Below are 12,260 nucleotides of genomic sequence, written 5' to 3'. Positions count from 1 at the left end.
TCTTCTCTGCTTCTCTGTACCAGCTCTACAAATCAAGTGACATCCAAAGTAGGACTTCTTCTTGCCCATTTGGCAGCCTCTCTCATCCTTTTGCCAAGCTGCCTGCATTATAAGGATTTTCTTCCTAGCAGCCATGGGGATTGGGTGCCTTATGCTCACAGTACTTGCTGAATGGCTGGCCACTGTTTACCCCTGCTTGTGCCTGCCCAGCCCTGCTCCTCCAACCCTTTAGAGTTTATGGCTCAATCAGTCGGCATGCTGTCAGAAATAATTGTTTTGGCAAGGGGTAAAACCACTTGATGATGAAATTGTTTCTCTGTCTGTTAAAGTGCTCTGCAGCAACTCAGAAGTGCCAAGGGCCCAGTCCAGAGCTGGGTTGGAGGCAGAGTGAGGACCAGTGACCATCTAGACTGGCAAAGGAAGAACACAGCTCTGAGGAGGAACGGCAAAGATCTATCTGTGTCAGTAAGAAGTTATACGACCTTGAATAATCTCCAGATGTCTCTGGCCTCAGTTTCGTCATGTGCAGAATGGAGAGGGTTGATTTTCTAATGTCTCCTTAGCTCCTAAGGCAGCATGTGATGTCTAGGACATTTCAGATTTGTGTTCTTTTCAATTAAATGATGCATCTTGGAGATGAATGACCACAGCAGAGCTCAGAGGAATACAGAATGGAATGATTCATACCCTTGTTCATATGACTTTTCCTGAAAAGTAACACCTGCCTTTGGTGACCTCAGTTCTAACATTGGGTCTTTTCAACTTTGCTGTTAGGGGCCAGTCTAGGGACTTGACCAGTCACTACTTTACCTGGTAGATCTCCCAACCCACCATCACTCCTAGCAAAGTAATAAGGACAGGTAATGCCCATTTATTTAGAGTTCATTAGAGCCAGAAATGACAGGAACGTAAAAACAATAAAACGCCTTAACTTGTGACTTCCCACGACACAGGCTTACTAGTCTTCTTTGAGGATGTTGTTGCTCTTTTTTTGTTGTTGTTGTTGCTGTCATTGTATTGTTTTCTTTTAAAAAGATAATCACAGGTCTCTGGCAATAGGATAGATTACTTATAGACCAGTTGTGACTGAAGGGTTACTTAATTGCTGTATGAACTCCTATCTATGAAGCATTGAGGGTAGACAATTGGGCACAGGCTTTCTCTGGTATTCAGGAAAAGGAGCATTATTTTGTACAGTCACAAAGCTGAATTAGAGATGAGGAGATGAGAAAAGGGCTTCCTTATCTTTAAACTACCTCTTCTCTACATATTTTCTAGTACATGCTCCAAGTGTGAGACGCAATCACCATGAACAGCACATGTCTGTGCTAGCCTCTCCTATGCCGTACAACAGCATCTTTATCCCGGCGGGCAGTGTGCTCTAGGGACAGAGTGTAGACTGGGTGAGCCCCCGTGGGATCTCCAGCAGGCTCTCTGTACACAGGTTGAATCTGTCATAATGCAACCCTTTCTCACTGTCAGGACTCAGACGGCTTCTCCAACAGAGTGGGCTAAGAAAGCATTTCCTCCACCCCTAAAAACGGCCAGCTCAATGTTGAAGGCCAGTGTTGGCATATTGGCACATGGAGGGGAGGGGAAGGGAGAGGAGAAGAGGAGAGACAGAAACTATCAGAGTCAAACCCCAAATCACTGCCTTCTTGTGCCTCCTCTCAAGTTGCTTTTAGGAAAGCAAAGAAACAAATGTTGATTGCTATACAGAGCCCTAGGTATCTGTTACACGTAGGCAGTTTAAAGGGTGTGTGGGGAGGAGTACATTCCCAAAGAAAGGTTGGCGGGGGGGGGGGGGGTGGAGGGGCGAATATGTAAGTCCCTCATTTGGATATTTCTTGTCAGTGGTGATGTTTCTTACCCCATGCAGTCTTCTTTCTTTCCCCCCGCCCTGAAATATAGACCAGGGGAAAAAAAAGAAAGAAAGAAAAAAGCTGAGAGTATTTTTCGTTTCATCAAAGAACATATATTACTTTAGCGGTTTGGTTTAAAAAAAAATGTTGGTTTTCTGCCCACCCCTTTTCAATCTGCCGGTGTCGGAGGTGCTCGGAGAAGACGCACAATCGCGAGCAGCTTACGACACTCAGTGAGCAGTCGGTGCCGGTGCAGGCTCCTGCACACTCCTCGGCGGAGGGAAGGAGTCGAGCGCTGCTCTGCGCTCCGCAAAGCATGAACCGGCCAGGTTTCAGCAGCTGCCTAGGACACGAATGGCAGGCGTTCTCCAACCGGGACACCAAGGTGGCTGCGATCCGAGGTGGTCATTGCCGATGACATTCTTCAGACTGTCAAATCTTGGGGAGTCTCGAGCCCCGAGTTTGGAGTTGATTTTTTCTCTCACCCCCCCACCACGTCACTATCTCAACTGCAGAGGAAAAAAAGGGGGACCGAGGCAGGAAGGCGAGAAGCCCAGGCTCCCGGCACGTAGTTGGGAAACTTGCGGGTCCTAGAAGTCGCCTCCCCGCCTCGCCGACCGCCCCTGCAGCCCCGGAGCGCAGCAGCAAAGTGAGACATTGTGCGTCTGCCAGATCCTCGGGCCGCGGAGCAGGGCTGCTCGGGAAACACAGAGGGGTCTTCTCTCGCCCTGCATATAATTAGCCTACACACAAAGGGAGCAGCTGAATGGAGGTTGTCACTCGCTGGAAAAGGGTGGGTAAGACACTTTTTTAATTAAATTCTTTCCAGAAGAAAAAAAATTTTTCCTCCCTTTTCTTTGCTGCCGCATCTAACATGGACTGCATTACCCCGGCTTTGATCTTTCCGTGGCTGTGAACTTTGTATGCTGCCCGGCTTTCTGCATGCTTAGAGGTGAACGTGTGGCTCTGGGGAAGGGGGGTTTCTTCTGCATTTCTCTATATTGATTTGATTTTTTTTGTCCCTCTCTCCCTCCTCCCCTTCCCTCCCTTCTCCCTCGGAATAAAATATGATATAGATTTCTGACCCAGCGCTTCCAATGGACATTCTCCAGTCTCTCTGGAAAGATTCTCGCTAATGGATTTCCTGCTACTCGGCCTCTGTCTACACTGGCTGCTGAGGAGGCCCTCGGGGGTGGTCTTGTGTCTGCTGGGGGCCTGCTTTCAGATGCTGCCCGCCGCCCCCAGCGGATGCCCGGGGCAGTGTCGGTGCGAGGGGCGGCTGTTGTACTGCGAGGCGCTCAACCTGACCGAGGCGCCCCACAACCTGTCCGGCCTGCTGGGCTTGTCTCTGCGCTACAACAGCCTCTCGGAGCTGCGCGCCGGCCAGTTCACGGGGTTAATGCAGCTCACGTGGCTGTATTTGGATCACAATCACATCTGCTCGGTGCAGGGGGACGCCTTTCAGAAACTGCGCCGAGTTAAGGAACTCACACTGAGTTCCAACCAGATCACCCAACTGGCCAACACCACCTTTCGGCCCATGCCCAACCTGCGCAGCGTGGACCTGTCCTACAATAAGCTTCAGGCTCTGGCTCCGGATCTCTTCCACGGGCTGCGGAAGCTCACCACGCTGCACATGCGGGCCAATGCCATCCAGTTTGTGCCGGTACGCATCTTCCAGGACTGCCGCAGCCTCAAGTTTCTAGATATTGGATACAATCAGCTCAAGAGTCTGGCGCGCAACTCTTTCGCTGGCTTGTTCAAGCTCACGGAGCTGCACCTGGAGCATAACGACTTGATCAAGGTGAACTTCGCTCATTTCCCGCGCCTCATCTCTCTTAATTCGCTCTGCCTGCGGCGGAATAAGGTGGCCATTGTGGTCAGCTCTCTGGACTGGGTTTGGAATTTGGAGAAAATGGACTTGTCGGGGAACGAGATCGAATACATGGAGCCCCACGTGTTCGAGACCGTGCCGTACCTGCAGTCCTTGCAGCTGGATTCCAACCGCCTCACCTATATAGAGCCCCGTATCCTCAACTCCTGGAAGTCCCTTACAAGCATTACTCTGGCCGGGAACCTGTGGGACTGCGGGCGCAATGTGTGTGCCCTGGCCTCCTGGCTCAGCAACTTCCAGGGGCGCTATGATGGTAACTTGCAGTGCGCCAGCCCGGAGTACGCACAGGGCGAGGACGTCTTGGATGCTGTGTATGCTTTCCACCTGTGCGAGGATGGGGCCGAGCCTACCAGTGGCCACCTCCTGTCGGCCGTCACTAACCGCAGTGACCTAGCACCCCCGGAGAGCTCGGCCACCACGCTGTTGGAAGGCGGGGAGGGACTGCACGATGGCACGTTTGAGCCCATCACCGTGGCTCTCCCGGGCGGCGAGCACGCTGAGAACGCTGTGCAGATCCACAAAGTGGTCACGGGCACGATGGCTCTCATCTTCTCCTTCCTCATCGTGGTCCTAGTACTCTACGTATCCTGGAAGTGTTTCCCAGCCAGCCTCAGGCAGCTCAGACAGTGCTTTGTCACGCAGCGCAGGAAGCAGAAGCAGAAACAGACCATGCATCAGATGGCTGCTATGTCTGCCCAGGAATACTACGTTGATTACAAACCCAACCACATCGAGGGGGCCCTGGTGATCATCAACGAGTACGGTTCATGTACCTGTCACCAGCAGCCTGCGAGAGAATGCGAGGTGTAACTGGCCCAGTGGCTCTCAACCCATGCGCTACCAAATACGTCTGGGCAGCCGGGCCGGCCGGCAGGCACCAGGACGGGTCTCCTCTGCGCACTGATGTGTTGACTGAAACTGTATGGGGATCTCTCCCAGAGACTTGACATTTTAGCTTTATGTGTCTTAAAAACAAAAAAAATAAAACACAACAAAACCCCACCCCATAATCTTCAGGACAGTCTGTCTTAAATTTCATATGAGAACTCCTTCCTCCCTTTGAAGATCTGTCCATATTCAGGAATCTGAGTGTTAAAAAAAAGGTACCAATCATTGATTTTTTTTTGTAAACTAAAACGTTTAAAATAAAATAGCATTTACAGTTTCTACAGGCTGGTGGAACCTGAATGACTGCTACCTGTCTTAACTGAAGAAGCAGTGGTTAAAGTTTCCTTGGAAGGTAGATGGGACTGGAAGTGAGGGGTCTTGGTGGGTGGGAAAAAAATCAAGAAATCATGGAGCAAAAATTTTAGATTCGATTTGAAATCATAAGAGGGGCAAATGAGGAAGGCTTATCACTGTAATGGTTCTGGTAATATATCTCTGTGGATAAAAGAAAAAATTCAGGAAGACCCTTCATAGTCTGAGGACTGGGCTAAGATATCTAGCTGGTTTAAAGTGATGGGTAAGGCATGATTGGGGCATCATTTCTAGGCCTTTAAGGCAGAGATCAGAGATCTTGGCAAGATCATTGCAAATGGCTTTTAAAAGGCAACGCTTGACAGTTTATCCTGCGAGCAAGGAACATTTTTCCCCCTTTAAAATAACCACCTTCCAAATCAGCACAAAATTTCCCACCAAATGCCATTTGGTCTTTTGATCTTAATTTTCCTGTGTCTTTTACTCTTCAGAATTAGTAGCAATCTGTGCCCTTTATCATGCCCTCCCATGGCAGAGAGAGAGAGAGAGAGAGAGAGAGAGAGAGAGAGAGAGAGAGAGAGAGAATATGAATATAAATATCGCAACATTCAATACTGAAAGACAGTCTCTGGGAGTTAGGAGCAGCAAGCCTCAGCTTAGGAGTTTCTGTGGGGAGAGAGGAAGCCCTGAGTCAGGAATCCCCCTTTGGTAATGACTTGTGGTGAGAAAATCCAGGTCCTGACTTGGCAGAACAGTCTTGCAGGTGAGGTGGGAGATAACCCTCTTTATGCCGTGCTATTTGTATAATACTGACATGGGGATGATTTGTTAAAACAGAACAAGAATGCTGCCACCTCTCAGATGCTCCTTTTATGTGGTGTGTGCTTTCCCTGTTTTTCCACTTAAAAAAAACATGTTAATATGACTGACAGCCTCTCCTTAGCCTTCAAAGGCTTCTAGGGTCCTTCATTGACATTTATTTATTTATTTTTATTGAACTAAAGAGTGAGAAAGTGGGAGTAGTGGCAGTTGGGTGGGTTCTGGGAAGGGCAAAAGAGGAGGAAGGAGTGTATTGATAGATGGTATTTTTTTAACCACCTAACGATGTAATCAGATGTTTGATTGGAACATACTGTCACAGAAAGCCGATAACAACTGGACCCTGTTTCCCATGTTATCGTTCTAACTGATAATAAGGCATGACATTCCCCCCCCCCTTTTTATCCCCTGCCTTCCTTTCAAGAGATAAGTACAAACATCAGGGACCAAGATAGGGGGGTGCTGGTGGTGGTGAACACATAACCCAATCTCTCAAAGTGAAAATGTATCCAATTACTAACCTAAAGAGGAAAACGAGATAGTTGGGCACATCACCACCTCCTCCCCCCTCTCTCTCTCTTTCATTTCCCTCTCCTCTCTCTCTCACACAGCTCAAACCTGACATCTGATCAAGAAACTTCTCCTCAGTCTGCTTATAATAACAAGACTTTCTAAAACATATCATGTTCCCAGCACTCCTTCAGGTGTGAATGTTTTGGAAGACAGGTGTTTTGTTTGATAACTTTATGGATGGGGTTAGGATTCCCTTTAAGCATGAGGGTGTTGAATTGCTTTTGTAAACAGATTAACCCTGAGAAGGTCGGAGTAGGAATATGCCTGATATGGGCAATTGAACTTTTACTAAGACCACTTCCTCTGGCAGAAGCATGACGTTTGCTTTAGTTTTTGTCTTAAATTACAGTACTATGGCCACTGAAGTAGGGTTCCTATTAACTTTACCTCTTCACAGAGAGACTACAGAAATCCAGTACCACATGCTGTTCTTCTCTCTGATACTGTTGGTCTGCTTGGAAGAATTTTGCTTCTAGAAGCAAACCTTTGTGGCAGACAGGAGAAATGCAGTGTTCCTCTGCCCCTTAATATTTGCATTGGAATCTAGTTTGCTTCTACCCTAACACTCGCTCCCCAATTCCTTTTCTTTTCAGCATAGCTGGAAGAGAGGGCATAATCATGTTTTGTTTTCTGCTGCTCCACTATTCTCGTGAGAAAAAGTGTATTGAGGATATCTTTAGATCCTGTAAATCAAATAAAGAATCTTTAGAAAGAAAGATCAGACATTAGGTATTTTCTGAGCAAATCGTGTGTGGCCAGCTAAGTTCTACTGTTCATATTTGTAGGCAGGAAAAACTACACACACACACACACACACACACACACACACAGAAGGATTTCACTCACATACCAACCTGGTTCAATGTCTCTGGTTTTTGAGAAGGGCAGAAGGAGAGAAAAGCTACACATAAAGGAGAGTGGTGGTTTTAACTAAGGTTTTGTGATACTTGCAATCTTTATTCCTCAAATTAATTAATCTTTAATCTTTAAGAATTTTGCTGTGACCCCTCTAAGCAAACTATTACACATTTAAAAGGGAATCTAATTTTCAAATGTGTAGAACTTTTTATCCCCCCTATTTTTTCCCCTACAGAGGCTGCTAATATCATCTTGTGCTCTCTGTAAAGAGTTCAAGGCCACAATCATGTCTCATCCTGGGCATCGTGATGGATTAACCCTGTCTTTCATTATTTTTTGAGCTGATTAAGGTTCAACAATGGTATTGGAGCATTTACAAAAATACTTACAGAGTAAGAAAAAAAAATGTTTTCAAACGACGAATGGCATTCTCTCATAATGGTTCTAGCCCCAATAGATTCTGAGCTTTCGCCAGAAAGCTGGACTAAGGAAAACACATTTTGGACTTACATGTAGAGGAGAGGCAGCTCCTGACTCTTAGACTTCCGTCTGCATAGTAGGACCAGCTGCCTCACAGAAAACCACACATTTTGTACACTTTAATGTTCCTATCACAAGAAAACATGATTCCAAGAAAGGCTAAACAGACATGCATGTTTAAAGTATTCTCCCAAGCTATTCAGTGTGTAAGAGCACCTCACCTTTGCTGCCCACCTGAGAGAGGCAGACATTTGGTGTGACTTCGCATCAACAACACATTTATGAGAATGTGTAAATAATTAGAGGGGCAAACACCACTTGTTATTCTTCACCAGTTTCCCAAGAAACTGCACACAAATCATTGGCGGGCTTTGGGGCCACCTGTGTTTCTGATCGGAATTAATCGAGTTGTCAGCAAGTTCTATCTAGCATGGCCAAGTGACAATGGGCACCCCTGGATCATAGACTCTGGTGAAATAAAAGTCACGAGATGCTTCTTCTTGGAAGAAATGATGGAAAAAACAGAATATTTTGTACCTGTGTTAGAGAATGAGTATCAGAGTGCTTCTTCTTATAAGTGATGACAAGAACCCATTGGATTGGTGCTTATGTTATTTGGGTTGAGTTGGTGAGTAATAGACTGTCGACCTCTACAAATTTAGCTAGAATATGACTATTAAACATATTCTACAAATATATATTGAAAAGAATTGAGAGATACACCTCTCTCTGTCTCTATACCTGTCTATCTATCTGTATGTATGTATATACTTCCCTTATAGAAGTACACACACATACATACATAGTATTTTATATAAGATAACATAAACCTACACACAGTACAATATTACACAACTATTATCTACCATTAAGGACTCTCCTTCTTCTGTGATAAACTTGTTATTTGGAGAAGAATGTGATAAAAACAAAAAAGAAGAGACACAAATAAAGTACAAAGGATTGACATTGGTTGATGGTATTTTCAAATACTGTCCCTGAGCTGGTTCAGGTTTGGCAGCTGGGTCTCCTCTAGACCCCTCTTCTCATAACAGAGTATATGCCTGCTGTCTATCTAGTGGTTAGAGATAGAAATGACATTACATTCTTTTTGGAATATACTTACTTTAAATTTTTTAAAAATGTTCCTGCTGGTATTTGTTTGATTTTTTTCCCCTGTGAAATTCAGTAGATATAATTCTAATTTCTGTCTGGCAATGACAGTCATCTCCTAAGAAGACAAAATTCCTAAATACCTTAGGGTTTTTTGTTTGTTTGTTTTGTGTGTGTGTGTGTGTGTGTGCATGTGTGTGTGAAGGTCCTGGCTGTTAAATCCTAATGTTTAAAACAGAGAAGCAGAGAAAATGAAGTGTTTTCTTGGCATGGGTGCAGGCAACCTGATCTGTACAAGAAGAACCTGAGGCCTACAGAGGCTGAGAATCTTATACAAAGTACAAAGGGTCTAAGCTAGTGAGGAGTGCTGGAGTCCATTCTGGTGACCTTTTTATTATAAGGAATATTTTTCCTTGAACAATTATTTTCTCTACTCTTATACCCACCAAAGAGTCTAGACTCTAGAGAGAATATATTTGCCAATAAATCCTGGTTGAATGCTGAACACATTCTTATTGAACATTATGGGTGTGGTGATCAAATACAGAAATTCTGACCATGACCTTGTTAGGTCTTGCCATTGGTAGATAAGTATGTGGAACCCTGCCAACAGAGGGAAAAACATATGTCCAGAGAAGAGATGTATGGTAATCACTCAATCCAATCTCTCACCAGAAGAATGGACAGAGAGAAGAAAAGGCCTAGGCTTCCATCTGTTACTTTCAAGGATGCCCTCACCTTTCTTTTTTGGTGAACACATGATTGTCTATGCTAGCTAATAGTTCTCAACCAGAGATAAATTTGCATTTTCACAAATGAACATGCACATGTACCCAGACAGACTGACTGACACACACACACACACACACACACACACACACACACACACGGGGGGAGAGAGAGAGAGAGAGAGAGAGAGAGAGAGAGAGAGAGGAATTGGTAATGTCTGTAGATAGTTTTTATTTCCATGCTTGGCTGGTATGCTACTGGCCTCTGTAGGATCGAGGTTGAAGGTACAGCTAAACATCTAAAGATGAACAGGTTGTCTTTAACGCGAAAGAGCAATTTGACCCCAAATATCAAGAATGCTGAGACTGAGATACCTGACTCCATAGTAGGAAAGAATCCTGGGACTAAGCCTGTACTAAGACAGAGTGGTCTTTCTTAGCTTTTATTTCATCTATGTATTTCTCCCTTTAAGGGCCCCCTTTCTTTTAACCAAGGAGTTGGAAGTTTAAATTAAAAAACCCTCAGGTTATGTGTTAATCAGCAAAGGACATAGTTAGCACATCCGTCCCAAAGAACATATGGCAAACCTTAAATTAACTAAGAAAAAACTAGTTGGAACCATCAACTGACCCACTTTTCCCTTTAGCAAGACCTCATTTAGGAAACATAGTAAGGAAGGGATCAAGTTAATGGTGAAAAGACTTGATTGACACAAAGGAAACCAAGAAAGTCTGACATTCCTTCCAGTGGAGTTTTGGAGTCTAATCATATCCAGTCAACCTTTCTCTACATTGTCCTACCCCAAACAAGATTGCAATGTATTTGAGGCAAGGATGAGCATCAATTAAGAGAAAAAAATCAATGCGTTTACTCAGAAGTTCGGTGGGCATGCAAGTTAAACGAGTTACCTCAGAGTTTAGAAACAGGCTTTCTGGAACTGAAGACATTGCTCACAAATGTATGTGGGGCTAGGGATACCACGGGCAGGACTGACACCCACAGGATAGCATGGGGGGGAACCAGAGAGGTATATTAAAGGCAAATACTTTATGTCAGGGTGATTCATGCTAACCAAAACACAACTGCGGGGCAGTTCAAGTTATGCAAACAACAACAACAAAACTAACAAAAACAGATTCTAGATGTCAGGAGTTGTGGTCTTCAGACCGGATGCTATTCTTCATTTTCCAGAAAAGATGAAAGTTTTGGATGCCCATACCTCAGTAAGTCTCGTTCCCTCTGCATTTGAGAAGGATTTATATGGTATTCCCTGAGGATACTTTCCATTCTGTACTTTGATTTCACCATTTCTCCCATCAATAAAATATGAAACAAAAGTAGTTTTCAAGTTAGTGTCATTTAACCAGAAAATTAAAACCTCCCTGAGTTCCCATTCCCCAGATATTCTGATTCATCAGGCTTTCCTGAATATGAAAGAGAAAGAGTAGATAAAAAACTTACTGAGATATATGAGCTTCAGAAAGGTAAATGGAAATTCAGAAAAAGAAAGATGAAAAAGCTCAGGCGTGTGTGGTATGTATGACTATAGATTTGTAAAATATGCTGAAAGACTTGTGGAGATACCCAACCATCCATATATGAGTACTGAGATACAGGACACATCGCATACCAATTGAAACAAAATAGAAAGCTAAGGAATGCTCCTGGAATGAGATGCATGAAGGAAAATATTTGTCAAGGATTTCTAAAATAAGTTAATGTGAAGTGGCTACCATTGCAGTTAAGCAGATGAAAGCATCCTATTAAAATAATAATGTAGCGGATGGAGTGGAGGAAGAAGATGAGAAACATGAAGAAATGCAAAATGGGAGAAAGAGATAAGAGGACTGGAAAAAAGAGAAGAGTTTCAAGATTTGTGCTTTACATTGTTGAAGCCATCATCACTGGCATATGAGATAGATCCCATTTAGTTGTTTCTCTTCTAATCTAACTAGTTAGCTATTTGCTTCCTCTCATTGGGCCATTGGGAAGCCATTTTCTCTCAGCCTATGTGTAGGGGACCACTGAGGACCTTTGGTAATAATAATGACTAGGGCTTACCTTAAAATACTTGACTTCACAGATCTGAGGGTTGGGGAGGTTTTATAAATCTTTCCAGATGGTTGAATTCACAGGTCAACCCAGGTTAAGAATCATGGACTTAGAAGGTCTTATGAACATATATTGTGTTGTTCAGCTGTATACAAGCTGTATGCCTTGTATAATAGCTTTGGAAGAAGATATGATGAGCCAGTAGCAAGGCTGGGTAGGGTCCTAGTTAAGCATGGACCTCCTTGTTGCCCAGCTGCCCCCATCGCCTCCATCTGGTGGCAGTGATGAATTCATAAGTACAGGTCAGCTTCAAATTTATTTCTGAAGCCTTGTTAGTCTAGCAAGCTCTGCTAGTGTTTATTCCTTTATTAGATTTCATTTTCGGAATAGTCTTACAAGGCAGACACAGAATTATTCCATTTCAAAGACATGATGACCAAGTCTGAAGGCAACATGCAGCTGGCACAAGGTCATTGATTCCTGGAACTTCTGCTTGTCAGCCGAGCATCCTTACTCTTCTACATCTTCCTTTTCTCTCTGACTGATCATGCCGTTATGAGGTCAAATACCCACATCTGTTCTTCTTCTTTGAGTCCTAGGAGACACACATGTCCTCCCTCTTAATGCATATCTTCCCCTCTGTTTGGACATGGCACACAGTCTCCTCTCTGCCTTTGTGTGTA

General features: G+C 44.3%; 2 protein-coding genes across 6 annotated transcripts in view; one reads left to right on the top strand and one right to left on the bottom strand.

Annotated features, from left to right (window-relative positions):
* The window catches only part of Ctnna2 (catenin alpha 2), a 1,144,480-nt gene that overhangs the window by 378,695 nt on the left and 753,525 nt on the right, over positions 1-12,260 (bottom strand). The gene's annotated exons all lie outside the window — the stretch shown is intronic.
* On the top strand, positions 1,961-5,941 carry Lrrtm1 (leucine rich repeat transmembrane neuronal 1). Of its 2 annotated transcripts, none has more exons than XM_057767000.1 (2): positions 1,961-2,659; positions 2,939-5,941. In XM_057767000.1, the coding sequence occupies exon 2, from the start codon at positions 2,998-3,000 to the stop codon at positions 4,564-4,566; it is 1,569 nt and encodes a 522-aa protein (XP_057622983.1). In that variant the 5' UTR covers positions 1,961-2,659; positions 2,939-2,997; the 3' UTR covers positions 4,567-5,941. The 2 variants fall into 2 exon arrangements, with proteins under 2 accessions (XP_057622983.1, XP_057622974.1); XM_057766991.1 differs by having other exon boundaries at positions 1,961-2,655; positions 2,939-5,940.

Source organism: Chionomys nivalis, chromosome 1 (genome assembly GCF_950005125.1).
Source record: "Chionomys nivalis chromosome 1, mChiNiv1.1, whole genome shotgun sequence".
Lineage (NCBI taxonomy): Eukaryota > Metazoa > Chordata > Mammalia > Rodentia > Cricetidae > Chionomys > Chionomys nivalis.
The sequence above is the reverse complement of the archived record's forward strand: the minus strand, read 5'-3'. Positions and strand labels throughout refer to the sequence as shown.

What these genes read in the sequence shown, in the direction of transcription:
- Lrrtm1 (XM_057767000.1), top strand. Translation starts at nt 2,998, where the DNA reads ATGGATTTCCTGCTACTCGGCCTCTGTCTACACTGGCTGCTGAGGAGG.